The sequence below is a fragment of the Oncorhynchus keta genome, chromosome 5, assembly GCF_023373465.1.
Source record: "Oncorhynchus keta strain PuntledgeMale-10-30-2019 chromosome 5, Oket_V2, whole genome shotgun sequence".
NCBI classification, from domain to species: Eukaryota; Metazoa; Chordata; class Actinopteri; order Salmoniformes; family Salmonidae; genus Oncorhynchus; species Oncorhynchus keta.
In genome coordinates, this window is record NC_068425.1 from 24,310,387 (window position 1) to 24,330,449 (window position 20,063).

Below are 20,063 nucleotides of genomic sequence, written 5' to 3' on the forward strand. Positions count from 1 at the left end.
ATTTATTTTTGTAGGATACAAAAATGTGGTTTTCTGTTTGTAAATTTACATTTGTGTATATGAAATCTGGCCAAAAGAGTAATGAAATTAATTACATAAAAATGTTTCCGCTTATTTATATTGTATGTAAAGAATCCAAATAGTACGTCGCTCCACAATAGTGTAAAATCTTCATAAATATGTTCAATTATAAACCTACTGATGTCTTCCCACAGTTTTCTTACATGCATACAATGCCAAAAAAGATGCAAAACTGTTTCTGGGTGGTCATTACAAAAGGAGCAATTTGAGTTGATGTTTTACTGAAACTTCTTCATATAGTGATTGGCAGGATAATATTTATGAATCATTTTAAAGGAAACTTTAACTTTGTTAACAAGTAGGTATGTGTGTGGCAACATCCAAACTTTTTTCCAACAGATATTATCAATAAATCTATTCCAATAAGGCATGACATAAGGTATAGATAGATACATCATCCTGCTGAAGCAAGGTTCGTTTCGCTCTGTTGTTGAATGGACCAAGAGAGAAACAAATCTTGCCTACTGATGAGTCAACATGGTCAATAGAAGGTAGGCTCTGAGGGTCAGGTCTTGACATGTTCCTGAATAACATGGCAACACCTGAGGGAATGGCATCTAAAACAATTGCAAAATCTTTAGGTGTTACAGGGACCTTGTAAAGTGATAAGAATTCTTTATAACTGAGATAAAGACCCTCTGCATTTACCAGTTGGCTCACCAATAGGATATTATTTCGGAACCAATATTCTAAAAACAGAGGTATTTTTATATACAATATATCCTGATTATTCCATATATAATATCTGTGTGGAGAAAAATTGTGTTTATAAATTAAATAGACCATGACAAGAAAATCTGCCGTTGAAAAGCAGAAAGTTTCACTGGAACTTTGTCAATATTATGATTGCAAAAGAACATGAAGTTAAGGCCACTAAAAGTAGAGAAGACATGATGAGGAATAAAATTCCATATAGAAGTGGGTCTTCTTAGGAATTGTTTTATCCAATTGATCTTAAAAGTATTATATAAAGTAGTAAAGTCCAGAAAATTCAGTCCACCATTCTCACAAGTGTTCATTACAGCAGTTTTCCTAATGTAATGGGTACGGTTTCTCCAAAGAAAGTTGAAAAGCATCTGGTCTATCTCCTTGCTTATTTTACTGTCAAAATATAAAGATAGAGCACCATATGTTAGTCTAGAGATTCCTAATAACCAAGACTGAAGGTCTCTCTCTACCTTTTAAAGATAAGTCCCTCTGTAGCCATTGATTTAGCTTCTTCTGGGTTTTTTTTAATAAGAGGGTTAAAATTTAGTAAGCCTCTAGACTTCTGATCCTTTGTAATGGTTATGCCTAAATATGTAAGTTCTTATTTTACTGGAATACCATAATATGAAGGTGTCACACAATCTTTGACAGCTATGAGTTCACATTTATTAATGTTAAGATATAGACCAGATGCTTTGGAAAAGGATTGTATCACATTGATCGATATGGGAATTTGGTTAGCGTCTTTCAGAAAAAGTGTAGTATTGTCAGCCAGCTGGCTTATAATAATTTCTTTACCAGCTATGGAAAAACCTTGTACAGGACTATTATTTAAAGAATTTGCAAGAAGTTGGGTGATTAATAAAAACAGGTACGGAGAGATAGGACAACCTTGCCTAATTCCTCTCTTTAACTCAAATCGAGGTGAGGTGCCATATTTAAATTTGATAGAGCTGTTACCATTTGCATAGAGAGTCTTAATAGCCTTACAGAAAAATTCCCCAAAGCCAAGTCTCTCAAGGGAGTGGAAGAGAAACTGATGCTCTACTGTGTCAAATGCTTTCTAAAAATCTAAAAATAATATGAAGCTATCCTCAGTTATTAGGTCTGAGTAGTCAAGTACGTCTAATACTAGTCTGACATTGTTAGAAATATGTCTGTTCCTCATGAAGCCAGACTGTGTTTCATCAATGATTGCATCCAGGACTTCTTTAATTATTTTTGCAAGTAGTAAGGCTAATATCTTATAGTCATTATTAAGAAGACAAATTGGACGCCAGTTATCGATGAGCAGCACTTATTTTTTAGGCTTAGGTATCAGTGTTATTAACCCCTGGCTCATTGTAGGAGGGAGAACATTGTTTTAATACTCTCTAAAAAAGACTTCAAATAGGAAGGGAGCTACTTGTTCAGAAAATCGTTTGTAAAATTCTGATGTAATTCCATCAACACCTGGTGATTTATTGTTCTTTAGATGTTTGATAGACTCTATAATCTCTTCAACTTTGATGGGTTCATCACACTGTTTATATTCTATATCACTGATAGAGTGAACATTATTCAGTGAGTTAAAAAACACATCTGTGGATTCCTGACAGTACGTTGAGCTATACAATTTTCTGTAAAAATTGCTACAGTATTTAGCGATTAATTTTTGGTCATCTGTAATAACACCATCAATGTTTAACATATGGATAGTGTTATTTTTAGAGTGAAATTTCTCAAGTCTAAAGAAATAGGATGAATTCTGTTCTCCCTCCTCAATCCATTTTTTACTAGATCTAATAAAGGCTCCTTCTGCTTTTAATTTATATATATTATCCAGTTTATTTTGTAACTCAATTAGTTCCATCTTCTCCTTCCCCAAGAGGTCGGCTGGGGACCTCTGAGAAAGGGAAGTTATCTTAATGATCACCTTTTCCTCCTCAGCTCTTCTGGTCTTAGCAAGATTACTACCATATTTTCTAAGATATTTGGACACCTCAAATTTAAAGAGCTCACAGTTCTTGCAATAAGATTTTTCTTCACAAGCCCTTTCCCAAAAGTGTGAGAGCAGATCTTTAACCTCAAATTTAACTATATCATTATTTAATAATGAGCTATTTAGCTTCCAGTAGGATGCTCTACCAAGGTCCATATCAAGGGTAAATATTTTGATATCAATGTAAATAGCCCTATGGTCTGTGAGGGGAGTAGTACAAATATTTGTAGTAACACACTCACCATCAATACATTTGGATATAAGCCAAAAATCTATTCTGGGTTGTCTGGAACCTGTTTTGTTACTCCAAGTGATCTGTCTGCCGGAAACCTCTCTCTCCATACATCAGTAAGATCAAACTTTTCCATAAAAAGTATTAAACCCAAATTCTGATTGGTTGGCCTACATGGGGGCCATCTATCAGTTGAATTATCTATTGTAATGTTAAAATCCCCTCCTATCAATAATAACGAATTGGGAAATTTAGATAACCAATGAAGTATATGTTTCTCTATAGATTCAAGCAACTCATCATTCTCATGTTTGGTATTGTACCCGTAGAAGTTTACAGTAATGAGCGTAATGTCATTGTAACTGATCACAAGACAAATAAAGTGACCAAAGGGGTCACATTCCGAGTGTAGAATATTACCACCAAAGTTATTTTTCATTGTAGTGAAAGCTTCGTACGAACATCCTGATCGCGTGCACTTACATGATGTTTCGCGACACAGAATGTAAGCTCGGGAGATCAGGATGGTTCGTATGAGGCTAACCTTCTGCTACTCACTTAAGATTAGCTATCTAGTATAAGGGATTCCATTCCAAGCATGGAGGAGTTATTCTATTTGATAGTGCAACGTTGTTAGTTTCCCTACAATCCTATCTTTCTAATAGTAATATATCATATTCTTGATCTTCAACAGATGCTCAGCCTTTCGCAGGAAAAAAACAGAGTTGGGTGATTAAAAGTCTCACATTCAATGGCGTTCCCTTTCAAATTGTGTGCACGAAGATGTATGAATGCCACCAGGGGGAAAGACAGCTTAACAAAATAAAAAAATTCGGTTCGGTTAAGGCAGTGAAATGACGTCATGATCTGTATTTAAACTGATGCATGTGTTTGAGTGGTAGCGCGCTCAGAGAATAAATTCTATTACCTATTATTTAAAGACTGGTCTGCGTCTATTTTATGCAAACAAGAAATCTTACAAATTGTCATAAAATAGATGAAGGGCTTTCAATTGATGAAAGCACATTGGCATAATTAAATTATACTAACAAAGTATAAGTGTGACAGGTTAAAGGACATATTCATAGCCTGTTATACATTGAAAAGTATTAGTAAGTTCATAGTATGTGAGGATCTTAAAACATCTAAGGTTAAAAAGATGCATTCAGTATTAGTTGATAGTGATTGATAACATTCATATAATTGTGTTAAAGTTCAAATCTGTCAAAGGGTACGAATTGTGAGAGTAATGTGTAAACGTTATATTGATTACTTTATTTTGTGGTGCCTAAAAGTGTTAATCTGTGATCTACGAAATGCTCTTAAGCTATGAGCCGGAGATCGATTGCTCTGGTCTCCACGCATATTCCTGGGGAAATTCGCGGTCTTTTCTCATTGAACTAAATGTTGATTTGAGAATACAACACCGTATCACTCTCGTGATTATTTCTCCCCTGTTTTCAGGTACTTTATTGATGATAAAAATAGTAATTTAAATGTTATAACTAGCGAACATGTCAAGAGTGTTTAAGGTGTGTTTTAGTAACGTCTTGAGGAAGTTAGAGTTAAGTTTGAAGAGAGTAATATTAGCCCTGCTCGGTTGAAGTGAAGGATAGCGTCGTACTGAGAGTAGCTGCCATTTTATGTCGATTGTGAATGAACATGCGTGTTGTTAATAAGATATTTTACTGTGTTATTTGTATAATGGGTTTTCTGTTATGTAATGTGTTACTTTTGTGAAATGATTGAACTAAATGTTGACTTGAGAATACAACACCGTATCACTCTCGTGATTATTTCTCCCCTGTTTTCAGGGGCGTAACATAATCACCATGGGACCACGCATCCATCATGCCGCTCAGGGGGGAGACGCGTTCTGTCTCCTAGAGATGAACGTACTTTGGTGCGAAAAGTGCAAATCAATCCCAGAACAACAGCAAAGGACCTTGTGAAGATGCTGGAGGAAACCGGTACAAAAATATGCACAGTAAAACGAGTCCTATATTGACGTAACCTGAAAGGCCGCTCAGCAAGGAAGAAGACACTGCTCCAAAACTGCCATAAAAGATCCAGACTACAGTTTGCAACTGCACATGGGGACAAAGATCATACCTTTTGGAGAAATGTCCTCTGGTCTGATGAAACAAAAATAGAACTGTTTGGCCATCATGACCATCGTTATGTTTGGAGGAAAAAGGCTTGCAAGCCAAAGAACACCATCCCAACCGTGAAGCACGGGGGTGGCAGCATCATGTTGTGGGGGTGCTTTGCTGCAGGAGGGACTGGTGCACATCACAAAATAGATGGCATCAAGAGGTAGGAAAATTATGTGGATATATTCAAACAGCATCTCAAGACATCAGTCAGGAAGTTAAAGCTTGGTCGCAAATTAGTCTTCCAAATGGACAATGACCCCAAGCATACTTACAAAGTTGTGGCAAAATGGCTTCAGGACAACAAAGTCAAGGTATTGGAGTGGCCATCACAAAGCCCTGACATCAACCCCATAGACAATTTGTGGACAGAACTGAAAACGCGTGTGCGAGCAAAGAGGCCTCCAAACCTGACTCAGTTACACCAGCTCTGTCAGGAGGAATGGGCCAAAATTCACCCAACTTATTGTGGGAAGCTTGTGGAAGGCTACCCGACACGTTTGACCCAACAATTTAAAGGCAATGCTACCAAATACTAATTGAGTGTACAGTATGTAAACTTCTGACCCACTGGGAATGTGATGAAATAAATCATTCTCTCTACTATTATTCTGACATTTCACATTCTTAAAATAAAGTGGTGATCCTAACTGACCTAAGACAGAATTTTTACTTGGATTAAATGTCAGGAATTGTGAAAAACTGAGTTAAAATGCATTTGGCTAAAGTGTATGCAAACTTCTGACTTCAATTGTATGTGTTAACAGATTTGGTGGCATTTGAGCTATTGAATTCGGCACAACCTAAAATTGTCACTTTGGAGTCTGGACTATAAGTCACTGAAGAGATTCTTATGGCTTTCAAAATCATCTCGACCACAGACTACCTCTTCCAATGCTTACCCAAGCAGGGATGTTCCACTCAGGGCCTGTTCGATCTGACATAGAGCAAGTCTTATCTTAAAGCCATTCTCTCATGCGCAACGAAGGTGAAAAACTCCCAGTTTCTGGCTGAAAAAGTGTGCTGAGGCAGCTGTGAAAATCTTCTCTGTTGAATCGTCTGGTTGGAAAATGTAACCCATATGTCCTTCACTTGTATCAATCACACCATTCTCAACTGTTTCAAATGTTCAAACACATTCAACAGTTCAACAAAGTCACTACACATCAATCAACATTACATTTTTTGCAAACAAAGGAAGAGCTGCACTATCATATTACATAAGCACTCACTCTATAGCGTGAGAACATCCGGACAGGATGTCCATAAAAGGGCATTAACACGTGACTGTAGGTCAGGGCGTGACTAGGGGGTGATTTAGTACATGTATGTCTATGCTGTATTTTAGTTTTCATATTTCTAGGTTAGTGTGCTTGATATGGTTCCCAATTAGAGGCAACTGGTTATCGTTGTCTCTCATTGGGGATGATATTTAAGACGCATTATTTCCACCTGTGTTTTATGGGATATTGTTTTGAGTGCACATAGCACCTCTGTAGTCACAGTACGTTGTTAGTTTATTGTTTATTTGTTTTTGTCTTTGTGAAGTGTCACTTTATCATTCAATTATGTGGAACTCAACATCCGATGCGCCTTGGTCCGATATTTATTCCAACAACCATGACAGAATATCCCATCAAACCAGGACCAAACCAGCAACTTGTTCACCAGGTGAAGGATTTCTGGACATCGGAAGGACATAATGGAGGACAGCGACGTCGACAGGGTTCGTGGCTATAGAAAGCCCAAGGACAACCCCAAGTTCTTTTTTGGGGGCATGGAGCTGGCGACTGAGCAGAGGGAAGAGCCAAAGACTGTCAGGGAGGCAAGGGCGAAGTTGGGAGAGATGTCGTGCAAGTGTGTTCTGCTCAACATTCGACCAGAGGATCCGGTTAGCAGTCTGGTGCCACCTGTGCCGGATCCATCCACTAGGCCTCCAGTGCACCTTCCCAGTCCAGTGTGTCCTCTGCCTGCTCCTCGCACTCGCCCAGAGGTGCGTGTCACCAGTCCCGTGCCACCTGTGCCGGCCCCACGTATCAGGCCTCCAGTGCGCCTCCCCAGTACGGAACCTCCAGCAACGGTCCCCGGTCCGGAACCGTCGGCGACCATCCCCGGTCCAGAACCTCCTGAGACGGTCCACAGTCCGGAACCTCCAGCTCCATGGCTGAAGCCTTCCCCGGTGCCCAGTCTAAGCATGGCGTCCAGTCTAGGGGGTGATTTAGTATATGTATGTCTGTTGTATTCTAGTTTATTATTTCTATGTGGGCATTCTGTAGTCACGGTTCGTTGTTAGTTAGTTTATTTGTTTTTGTCTTTGCTAAGTTTCACTTTATCATGAAATTATGTGGAACTCAACATCCGCTGCGCCTTGGTCCGATATTTATTCCGACAACCGTGACAGTGACACTAAAATTAGATCATCAATCCCTTTTTCAGAAAGAATTCATACCCCTTAAATTATATTATTCATACCACATTTTATTGAATTAAAGCCTGAATTCAAAATTGATTACATTGAACTTTTTTCCCAGAAATATCTTATTTACTTAAGTATTCACACCACTTCTCTATGACACTCCAAATTGAGCTCGGGTGCATCCAATATACTCTGATCATCCTTGATGTCACTAGAACTTGATTGGAGTCCACCTGTGGCCAATTCAATTGTTTTGACATTATTTAGAAAGATACACACCTGTCCATAAGTTCCCACTGTTGACCGCGCATGTCAGAGCAGAAACTATACCATGAAGTCCAGGGAACTGTCCGGTGATCGACTAGATACAATTGTGAGGAGGAATACATCTGGAAATGGCTATAAAACTATCTATAGTGTTGAAAGTTTCCATGAGCACAGTGGTCTCCATCATTGGGAAATGTAAAAAAAATATGGAACTATCCAGACTCTGCATAGAGCTGGCTGTCCGACCAAACTGAGCATCTGGGCGAGGTGACCAAGAACCAAATGCCCACTCTGACAGAACTACAGAGTTCCTTGGCTGAGATGGAAGAACCTGCCAGAAGGACGACCGTCTTTACAGCACTTCACCAATCTGGGTTTTATAGGAGAATAACCAGATGGAAGTCACACCGGAGAAAAAGGCACATGACAGCACGCCTGGAGTTAGCAAAAATGCATGTGAAAGACACAGAGCATAAAGGCTATGTCTGGAGAAAACCAGGCACACACAGCCCATCACCTGTTGAACACCATCCCTACCGTGAAGCATGGTGGTGGCAGCATCATGCTATGGGGATGCTTTTTAGCGGCAAGGACACAGGCAAATCCTTGATGAGAACATACTTCAGAATGTAAATGACCTTAACTTGGTCACGGCCCCAGTCTAACAGGACAGTGACCCCAAGCATACAACCAAAGCAACGCTGGAATGGCTTCAGAACCCGAATGTGAAAGTTCTTGAGTGGCCCAGCTGAAATCCAGCCTTGAATCTCATGTAAATGTGAGGAAATTCTTGAGGATTGCTGTTCACCGCTGCTCCCCATCTAACTTAACAGAGCTTGAGAAATCTGCAGGGAAAAATGGGAGAAAATCCCCAAATCCATATGTGCAATGCTGATACAGATACACCCAAGACGACTCAAAATTGTAATCGACGACAAAGGTGCTTCTACAAAGTATTGATAAAGTATTGAGTGTGAATAATGATCAAAATCAGATATTTCGAAAAAGAACCATTTAAAGTCACAGCATTTCTTTTGGCTGTCTTTTTGAGTGGGTCAATATAGGTTGGAATCTCATTGATCAACATATCAACCAACTATTAGCCAATCATCCACGTGGAAATGACAGTGTGCCCAGTGGGAAGCGATCACTTGTCACTGACTTATTTTGACATGAGGCAAGCAGAGAAATGGGACCACGTTTGTAAATTCTGATTTAATATAATTTCTTTTGAACCTTTATTTAACTAGGCAAGTCAGTTAAGAACAAATTCTTATTTACAATGATGGCCTACCCCAGCCAAACCCGGATAACAGTGGGACAATTGTGCGCCGCCCTATGGGACTCCCAATCACATCCGGATTCAAACCAGGGACTGTAGTGACACTTCTTCCACTGAGATGCAGTGCCTTATACCGCTGAGCCACTCGGGAGCCACTACATTCCTTTTAATATTTTGTCTCAAAAGGACCAATCCCACAGAAAAACGGGCAGACTAAGTTCAAATGTAATTTTATTCATTTTCCAAATATTTATTGTATTGCATTATGCCATACTGTGACTAGCTAGCTGGCTATCACTGGATGATGTATCAGGCTAGTCAGAGGCTTACTTTCAGGGGCTGGTAATATCACACTGGACATAAGATGGTTAAAGTTAAAGTCAAGTTTATTCTGAAGTTGTTGTATAAAATGTACCAAAAAAGGCCTATGCTTTTTATTTCAATGCATGTTTATGATTTATCTGGCATAGTTTACATTCACGGCCAGCTGTTTTATGCACCCGATACAAATTCTTATTTACAATGACGGCCTATCAAAAGTCAAAAGCCTTCCTACGGGGCCTGGGATAAAAGAATAATAATAAAATAACATTGATATCGGCATTTTGAAAATCGTCCTTGTTGTGACTTGTTAGCCTGTATTATGCATCTATTTCATGTTCACTGTATGTGCTGTTTCACAAGTAAATGAGGCAATTTAGGAAGTTGAGTAGTGGTTGACATTTTACACACCATTCCACAGACCTTTAAACCCAATATTGAGGTGATAATTAATGGCTGAGATCATTTTAATTGTTTTTTTGCTGTTCTCCAAATAGCATTTTGAACTGTCTAGAAATGCAGTAAATGAGCTTCAACTTCCAAACAATTCCTTGGGAGAGGGGTGTTACGTTCCCCAGTTTATGTGTTGTAGTTTGTATGTTTGCATGTGTTTTTTTAAGGAAATGGCTTCCTGAAATCCATCAAGCAGCTGATTGGTCGACTCCAGGGCTAATTGGAGAGCTGACCCCGCCCCCTCGTCAAGACAGCTGTCTCCAATTACCTATACCAGAAGCTATATAAAAGCCAGTGTTCTGTGCAGGAGTAGAGAATTTTGCTGGAGGTAGATTTGCTAGAGAGATTTTGAGAGAGATTGATTTTGAGAGAGATTGATTTTGAGAGAGATTGATTTTGAGAGAGGTTGATTTTGAGAGAGGTTGATTTTGAGAGGTTGATTTTGCTGGAAGTAGATTTGCTAGAGATTTTGCTGGGAGTTCATTGCTGAGAGTTGGTATGTTTAGTGAGTTTGTTGCTCAGAGAGCTTATTTGACATCCTTTGTTTCTTAGTTTGTTTGAAAATTGTTTAATATTCTGTTTCATTTGTTCCCAGGGGGGAAGGGGAAGGCACCTAGGGAGTGCTTAGGCAAGAGGCCCGCGGGCATACATATACCCGTAGCATATTCGCTGTCTAGGCACACTAGGTAAGACCTGGGTGGACCACCCCCTGTATTTTGGTTAGGGCATCAGGTGGTGCTAAATTAGGTAAGTAGTGGGTAGGCAGGTAAGATAGGAGAGGGGGGGGGGGGCTTTGAGATTTACTTTCTTTGCTTTGGTTCCGTCCAGCCCCTTTTCCCCATATTACAGTGTAAAGGAATAAAGTCCTTGTAAACGGTACCACATTCTGTCTGTCATCCTTACTCGCACCTACAGTCCATACCTTTTTCACTTCACGGAGAGTTTAGTTGTAGCAGGGTGTCGCGTTCCCTCTTCATAGAGGCGTGCGTAACAAGGGGCATACCCTAGGTTTAGCTGAACAGACGCCACTGACATCCCAACATACACGGTGGGAGTAAACAGCTACTGACTGAGCACACCTTGTTACACTGAGCTTACCTTTGAGGAATGGCTGAAAAATTTGGTCCATAAGTTTATGACTCTCATGCACCAGCTACCAATGATCTTAAGGGAAAAGGATAACAGAGGAAAAAGGGATAACAGAGTTATAACACAGCATTGACAAAGACATTGGTTTAAACTGTCATGTAAAGATGATCATTAAAGGCTCACTGTTGCTGTGTGACATTGAGAGTTGTTTGAGAGCCCCCTCTAGTGGAGAGACAGGGTGTAACACAGTGCAGAGGCACACTGCTCGGCACACAGCCCTGATCTCATCACATACAGATGCATCTGGTCCCAAACAAAGACACACAGAGCCTAAGGGCTCATTCAATAGCACATTCAATAACACTCAGATGACATACACCATCTATCATGATGTACTGTACATCCATCTAGAAACAACCCACATCACAACTGAGTACAGCAGTTGGTGGATTACTGAAAGATGTTATACACCACGTTTGACTCCGATATGGAAGGGCTTGTGGTTGTTTTTCATGGCCAAATTAAGGTCTTCTGACCTACAAAATGAAAGAAATTATATCATTGAGCATGAACATCCAAATCTGAGCACACTTCACACCGAAATGTACATAATAAATAGAGCTGTCATGTCCTATCTCATGCAGTGGCAGTGTAAGCAGTGCAATAGAGGACTCACAGTGGATTGTCAGTGACAAGAGGAATAAGGATCAGACTGACCAGCAGTCCAGCCAGATTCACTAAAGTCTCCTGTAAAGAACACATGAATTACAATAAGATCCTCATCTTAAAGCAGACAGGACAGTAAAAGCCATGGGTTAGTTACTGTATCATCAAGTAGAGAAATATGTATGGAGCACCTGGCTGCCATCTTTGACAGAGATGTCCGCCATGTTGTCTCTGCGGGCATGGTGAGAATATGGTATTCAGCTTTACCTTGAATATTCCAGCAGAGCACAGTTAGAGTGAAGCATGTTGGGAAGTTAGGAGCCAGTATTTCCATGAACATGGCGAAATCATTGAGGACAACAGCAACAAGCCTAAGGAAAACAGCACAAGCATTGACATACCCAATAATTCCATAACACACAATGAACACTCACTTTGGTGATGCTTGACATCCCTACCTCCATTTTTTGGCCTCAGAGTCCAGTTTATTCATTTTCAAATCAAGTCAAATGTATTTGGTTAGCAGATGTTAATGTGAGTGTAGCGAAATGCTTGTGCTTCTAGTTCTGACAATGCAGTAATAACCAACGAGTAATCTAACTAACAATTCCAAAACTACTACCTTATACACACAAGTGTAAAGGGATAAAGAATATGTACATAAAGATATATGAATGAGTGATGGTACCGAGCGGCATAGGCAAGATGCAGTAGATGGTATAGAGTACAGTATATACATATGAGATGAGTAATGTAGGATATGTAAACAAAGTGGCATAGTTTAAAGTGGCTAGTGATACATGTATTACATAAAGATGCAGTAGATGATATAGAGTACAGTATATATGTATTGTAACGGTTTTGACTTGAGGTTATTATTTATAGGGGTGCCAGGTAGGTTGTGCCTACCAGAGAAAACATTGGTTTCTCCTTTTAGTTTGGGTGGGAATGAGTCCCATCTGGTCCGTCAAGTCTACACCAATACAAAGGACTTATGTAAAAGTCAGGATGGAAATAAACTTTTCATAAACCCTTAAAACATTGGAAAGAACTTCAAAAACAACTATATTCTGTTGCGTGGGTTGTATTAGCAACAACAATGATTACACACACACATATAATAATATCACAATGAGTTCTGGTTCCTCCAGAAATGTCCTGTACCTCGGGCCTAAAAAGAGTCCAGCCCGGTAAAAGAGTTCAGTGAACTCAAGTGACTTTTGTCACGCAATGTTTGTCCGTTCATTCAGTGTAGCGTAAACCCAGTACTAAACATACAATCAATATAACAATAATTTTACCACAGAACTTTAAAGCGTATCAACTCTTACTAAGTCCTCAACTACAACTAACTACATAAATCATCACAGTATACCTCACATCAAAACAAATGAAATACCGTATACAAAAAGGTTGTAGTCAGTCGGTCAGTCAGACAATCCAATCCGCCAATAGATCTTCAGCGGAGGAAGGCCACGGAGAGGTGTAGTCCACGGACGCAAAGAGTGGATCCGATCCTGGGTAAACTCTCTTAGGCTACAAAACAAACGGGTTGAACACATCCTCAGTCACGTCTCCATCACAACCCCACTTTTGCGCAGCTGATGCCGGCTATTTAATTGGGAATTAAAGGGAAAGCGCCCTATTGGAAGGAGCTGCACTGAGACGGTTCATAAAAATTCAGGACCGTCACAGTATACATATGAGATGAATAATGTAGGGTATGTAAACATTATATTAAGTAGCATTGTTTAAAGTGGCTAGTGATATATTTTACATCAATTCCCATCAATTCCCATTATTAAAGTGGCTGGAGTTGAGTCAGTGTGTTGGCAGCAGCCACTCAATGTTAGTGGTGGCTGTTTAACAGTCTGATGGCCTTGAGATAGAAGCTGTTTTTCAGTCTCTCGGTCCCAGCTTTGATGCACCTGTACTGACCTTGCCTTCTGGATGATAGCGGGGTGAACAGGCAGTGGCTCGGGTGGTTGTTGTCCTTGATGATCTTTATGGCCTTCCTGTGACATCGAGTGGTGTAGGTGTCCTGGAGGGCAGGTAGTTTGCCCCCGGTGATGCGTTGAGCAGATCTCACTACCCTCTGGAGAGCCTTACGGTTGTGGGCGGAGCAGTTGCCGTACCATGCGGTGATACAGCCCGACAGGATGCCAGTATTTCCTAAAACACAGAGAAAGACAACATTTGAAAAATAATATTGAAAACTACTAATAGTAGATGACAAAACAAATCAAAACTCACCCTTTAAGCCAGGCAAATAGGGTTCTTCCCAGCATGCCTGTGCCATCTAAAATGTAGATTGCTTTTTTAAAATAGAACCCCTTAACAGGAAAGAAGACAATAATCTTATCACAGTCATTAACACTAACCTCGTAATAACCAGGTAATTGTTGCAGCAGCAACTGTTGCCTCTTTCCAACACCAACACCCCTTAAAGAGTACCAGAAAGAGAACTGGAGAAGGCCTGTGTGTGTGTGTGTGTGTGTGTGTGTGTGTGTGTGTGTGTGTGTGTGTGTGTGTGTGTGTGTGTGTGTGTGTGTGTGTGTGTGTGTGTGTGTGTGTGTGTGTGTGTGTGTGTGTGTGTGTCAGAGAGAGCGAGAGAGAGAGAGCGGAGAGAGAGAGAGAGAGAGAGAGAGAGAGAGAGAGAGAGAGAGAGAGAGAGAGAGAGAGAGAGAGAGAGAGAGAGAGAGAGAGAGAGAGTGCAACAGTGTTAAAATGTACATAATACATTTGACATTTCAAAATAATGGCACACACAAAATAACATCCTCTCTCTTTCTCACACAGACCTACCTGAAGAGTATCCCAAAATTGATACTGCAGGTAATCGCCACTGACACTCTCTGGATACCTCTGGGGCAAGAAAACACTCTAACAAGAGCAGATGAGAGAGAGAGATATGAGAGAGCGAGAGAGAGAGATATGATAAAGAGTGTGTGTGTGGGGGGGTTTAGGGACGGCTGGAAATGTACAGTATGGGTACCTGGAGGAAAATGAGGGAGGGTCATGCTTTTTCAATTTCAGTCAAGGGGAGGGTTTAGTATTTTTTTAAATATAGTCCAGGGGAGGGTCATGTAATTTGTAATTGCATATATTTCTATATTTCTCAGTGTTTTAGAATTAGTTGCTTACTAGTGTAATGTTCGTCGTCCTCCTCTGATGAGGAGTAAGATAGATCGGACCAATTTGCAGCGTGGTAAGTGTCCATAATTTAATAAGAAAAACTGAACACTACAAAATACAAAACAAACAACGTGAAACAAACGAAACAGTCCCGTGTGGCACAAACACAAACACGGAAAATAAACACCCACGAAACTCAGGTGGAAAAAGGCTACCTAAGTATGATTCTCAATCGGAGACAACTAACGACACCTGCCTCTGATTGAGAATCAGCCTTTTTCCACCTGGGTTTCGTGGGTGTTTATTTTCTGTCTTTGTATGTCGCTAGACAGGACTGTTTCGGTTTTCGTTCGTTCACTTTATTGTTTTTGTATTTCAGTGTTCAGTTTTGATTAATTAAATATTACATCATGAACACTTACCACGCTGCGTTTTGGTCCTCCGATCCTTCTCGCAACTCCTCCTCAGAAGAGGAGGATGAGATCCGTTACTAGGCTATATATCGGGGCCTCCCGGGTGGCGCAGTGGTTAAGGGCGCGCCAGCTGTGCCATCAGAGTCCCTGGGTTTGCGCCCAGGCTCTGTCGTAACTACTACAACAATTTGATACCACAAAATTGGGGAGAAAAAGGGGTCAAATTCAACAAAAATAAAAAATGAAATTGGGGATCGATGTGTGCCCGATGCCTCCCCTCATCTCTGATTCTCCACTGGGCATGCAATATCAAGTGTGCTTATAGGCTATTTAGTGTGGTCTCAATCAAATGATCCATAGCCTATATGTGCATGCTAGGAGAAGCACAGAGCAAAGTTATATTTCTAAGATAGCTGTTGGGATGGGGTAAATAAAACGAGGAAGCCTACCTGAAGAGTATCCCAAAATTGATACTGCAGGTAATCGCCACTGACACTCTCTGGATACCTCTGGGGCAAGAAAACACTCTAACAAGAGCAGATGAGAGAGAGAGAGATATGAGAGAGCGAGAGAGAGAGATATGATAAAGAGTGTGCAATGGACTGTAAACTATCCTACCGATCCTCGACTTCGGAGATGTAATCTACAAAACAGCTTCCAATACTCTACTCAGCAAACTGGATGCAGATCATCCCACAGTGCCACCCGTTTTGTTACTAAAGCACCTTATACCACCCACCACTGCGACCTGTATGCTAGTCGGCTGGCCCTCGCTACATATTCGTCGCCAGACCCACTGGTTCCAGGTCATCTACAAGTCCATGCTAGGTAAAGCTCCGCCTTATCTCAGTTCACTGGTCACAATGGCAACACCCACCCGTAGCACGCGCTCCAGCAGGTGTATCTCACTGATCATCCCTAAAGCCAACACCTCATTTTGCCGCATTTCCTTCTGCTGCCTGTGACTGGAACGAATTGCAAAAATCATTGAAGTTGGAGACTTTTACCTCCCTCACCAACTTTAAACATCTACTATCTGAGCAGCTAACCGATCGCTGCAGCTGTAGCCCACCCAATTTACCTACCTCATCCCCATACTGTTTTATTTATTTACTTTTCTGCACTTTTGCACACCATCTGATCATTTCACTCCAGTGTTAATCTGCTAAATTGTAATTATTGCCTACCTCCTCATGCCTTTTGCATACAATGTATATAGACTCTTATTTTTTTCTCTCTTTTTTTTCTACTGTGTTATTGACTTGTTTATTGTTTACTCCATGTGTAACTCTGTGTTGTCTGTTCACACTGCTATGCTTTATCTTGGTCAGGTCGCAGTTGTAAATGAGAACTTATTCTCAACTAGCCTACCTGGTTAAATAAAGGTGAAATAAATCAAATTAAATAAATAAATAATAATCCACGCTGTCTATGATTTTGCAAAACTTGAAATACATACAGCCTATCTATATACAAGGTCACTTGGTCCAATTAAATGAGAGATGTGGATGGTAATTTGTTGTATGGCTCCTTTGAGAATATGAACCCATCACAGCCAGAACAAGTGAGGAATATATTCTGCAAATATATTCCCTAAAAAGGGAAAAAGATTCCTGTGTCTAATTATAAGATTTCTGTCTAATTATTTTCGATTCTAAATATAAAACACATAGATTTTCATTCTTCTCACAAATGGTAAATGGTTGAATTCTTGTTCATATGTTTTCCTGTTTTTAGTTTTTTTTATTAAGCTTTTAATCATATCCCCCATTTGCACAAAATACTTACTTGCGGTGGCGACCCGTCATTCAGGACAGGTGGGGTTCAGTTTTGATGCTTTTTAATCCTTGTCATATGAAGATAAATTATAGATAAAACGTATCGGTGCTCATCGGCCATTGGACATAAAGATTACACAACAAGTTGGAAATAGCAAATTCACCAATGAGTTGTTTAGAAGGATTCAGTGGCTAACTGCAAGCACTGCAAAGCAACCGCTAACATTAGCCTTCTATTCAATGGAGTGGCTGTGTGTTTTTTCAGAGTTCCCACCATAAATCCAGAGAATGGAAGACTTTGATGACAAAGTTTGTTGACAAAATGTGCCCACAAAGGCCCGCCGCACCACCTTCACAAGGTAAGTCCAAAAATGTATTGTATGCTGCTGCTTAAATGATGTAATATGCCAGGAAGATATGTATACTGTAACTAAGAATGTAATACTACGTGTATGTTGTGTAGTAAGATGTTAGTAGCCCATGTCGTTCGTGGCCGGTGTGTGCTTGTTTGCCAACTTATTTTTCACCCAAATAATTTGGTCTGTTTTCATCCCTTAATTTCACCTACTGTTCTAACTTGGTGGTGCACATGTACCCTCTAACCTGTTTTAGAGAAATGTCATCATTGAATATTGTAAGAGCTTTCATTGTCTGCTTATATGCCCCCTTTATTTATCCTACGGTTCTGACTTGTTTTACAGGGAGTTCACTGTAAGAACGGCCCGTGTTCTGAATTCTGTCGCTGTACATTTCAAAAGTGCTGAAAAAATAGTTATATTGACTATGTCCGTTGTCGCTCGCTCATTAATGTCTTAATCGAAATGACAGATTTCCTCTTATCCGCTTGTCGTCCCCTTATGCCATATTTTGTACATCTCAATTGTCAGTATTAACTATATTTGTTGAAGCAAGTCAGCCATATCACCTATGTTTTTTTATAGGGCAGTAAATGAGGCTGAATGAACTGTTTCGCTGCCAGACAAGGCTATGCTGAAAGCCAGGTGTAACAGTGGTAAGGTGGGACAGCTTTATGTAGGCCCTAACAGTTTGTGGGCACCATTTGTCCCCGTTATAGTGCAATTAATGGATTGTTTAGTGTTGTGTTGTGGCTTTGCTGGCAAGCATCCCACATTTTTGTTTTTGCCCCACCAAGATTTACATGCTAAAATCGCCACTGCTTACTTGCAATACATTATTTCAATCACTAGCAGATGTGCGTACACATGGTCTAATGTTTGCGGAGAGGTGAGAACATTCTCACAGTCACACTTTTTTTAAAGTAAACTTTTGCGGGAAAAGTGGCACAAGCACATTTTGGGGTATTATTTTGTACTTATGAAAGGTTTATACATTAGGCCCCTGGTCTGTCCCAAGGAGTGAGGGTAAACAGTAGGCATGTTCCCTGCTATCCACTTTATGTTTAATTATTATTTTGGGTACACATGAGGGTCACTTATTTTTTCAAGTGTTCAGGGAGGGTTTAGGAAAAATATATTTTGCTGAAGAGGTCCAACCATTTTCATTTCAGAGATGTCCGATTTTCTCCATGTAACCCTTATTATAAATAACGTTCACTCCCTTAGCAGTTATGAGACAAAATTCAGTGAGCCTTTATCAAAATTCATTATAATGTAAAAAAATGTCTCACTTTGAACACGCCAATGATGGTTTTTCCAGTCGTCCCACCGTTGCCCCCTCCTCTTTCTCTCTCCATTACTCCATCCTTCAACTGATATTTCCATGACTCGAGGGAGCCATATCTCTCTGTTGCCACCACTGGCATTTTCTCTTTCGCAATTAAACGAAACACCACCTGCACGGTTAGACAGATGTTTGTAAATGATATATTTAGTTGTGAATTTTATGCATTAGTACTTTCTGTTGCACTTACCAAAGCTTTACTTCCGTGTTTTCAGAATCCACGTCAGCTGTACAAATTCTGTATTTTCTATTGGCTAAGGACTGAAACTGTCCCTGCAGTTTAGACCAATCCCGCGATTGCTTTGGGACAGCTTGATCCAGAAGTCACAGATAATTTTCCACAGACATGTGTATTTAGCTTGTTTGTAAGTATTTGTGTGTGTGGGTCTGTGTGTGTCAAATAAAATCAATCAAATTGTATTTGTCACATGTTTCGTAAAAAACAGGTGTAGACTAACAGTGAAAGGCTTACTTACCGGCAATGCAGAGTTAAAGATACAGAAATGGAAAAGTAAAATAATAACAATAATGAGTAAAATATCATGGCTGTATACAGGAAGTACCAGTACCGGGTCGATGTGCAGGGGCACGAGGTAATTGAGGTAGCTACAGTATGTACATATTGATAGGTGTAAAGTGACTAGGCAACATGATAGATAATAGACAGTAGCAGCAGTGTGTGCGAAAGTGTGGGAGTGTGTGGCGTCAGAATGCATGTGTGCGAGTGTTATGTGTGTCAGCTTGAGTGACATCACTGTTGAAGAATGCAGTCTGGTTGTCCCCAAGTACTGAAATAAATATTCCTCACCTCTGGGTCAGAGAACAGAGAGTAGTTTGGCAGAAGTATCGAAACAGGGTGTGCACGTTAACTTAGACTAGACAGCAAAACAGTTTGCTGTCTAGATATAGATAACAGAGACCTTGAGAGAGTGGGCATGTCTCAACACATAGTTATCCAATTACCTGAATCATTCTCACTTACGATGGACCAAAAATATTGGGAATTGTATGTGTGTGAATGAAACAAAGCGTGCATGAAAGGTGTGAGTTTAAAAGAGGGATACAGGGGGAGACAGACATGAATACAGTGTCATAAAGATACTATTAATATGTACAGAAGAGGATAAAGAAGAACAGAGTACATGAAACCAAGCTGTTTGTTTTCCCTCAAGGCAAGGCATGTTTTGACTCACCTATGCAAGTTTTCAGGAATGTTGCACAGAGAGAGCAAGAGAGAGAGAGAGAGAGAGAGAGAGAGAGAGAGAGAGAGAGAGAGAGAGAGAGAGAGAGAGAGAGAGAGAGAGAGAGAGAGAGAGAGAGAGAGAGAGAGAGAGATGTATTCCATAACATCGTGATTGATAGAATAATAGAATGTGGAGAACCAACA

At 40.2% G+C, this 20,063-nt stretch overlaps 1 protein-coding gene and 1 long non-coding RNA gene across 4 annotated transcripts; one reads left to right on the top strand and one right to left on the bottom strand.

Moving 5' to 3' along the window:
* Window positions 1-4,035: 4,035 nt before the first annotated feature.
* Window positions 4,036-5,805, top strand: LOC127930078 (uncharacterized). Its single transcript, XR_008136661.1, has 2 exons — window positions 4,036-4,466; window positions 4,817-5,805. It is a non-coding gene; the product is annotated as an uncharacterized LOC127930078 (long non-coding RNA).
* Window positions 5,806-6,948: 1,143 nt separating this feature from the next.
* On the bottom strand, window positions 6,949-20,039 carry LOC118372565 (uncharacterized). 3 transcript variants are annotated; one of them, XR_008136663.1, is made up of 9 exons: window positions 18,624-20,037; window positions 15,647-15,724; window positions 14,455-14,532; window positions 14,031-14,125; window positions 13,903-13,948; window positions 13,588-13,821; window positions 11,841-13,185; window positions 11,660-11,730; window positions 6,949-11,519 (listed from the first exon to the last, which is right to left on the bottom strand). XR_008136663.1 is itself a non-coding variant. In XM_052519184.1 (6 exons), exons 1-6 carry the CDS (start codon window positions 18,715-18,717, stop codon window positions 13,499-13,501), a joined length of 714 nt encoding a protein of 237 aa, XP_052375144.1. In that variant the 5' UTR covers window positions 18,718-20,039; the 3' UTR covers window positions 13,192-13,498. The 3 variants fall into 3 exon arrangements, 1 of the variants encoding a protein (XP_052375144.1); XR_008136662.1 differs by having other exon boundaries at window positions 11,660-13,185; window positions 18,624-20,038; XM_052519184.1 differs by lacking the exons at window positions 6,949-11,519; window positions 11,660-11,730; window positions 11,841-13,185 and having other exon boundaries at window positions 13,192-13,821; window positions 18,624-20,039.
* Between the last annotated feature and the right edge of the window lie 24 nt (window positions 20,040-20,063).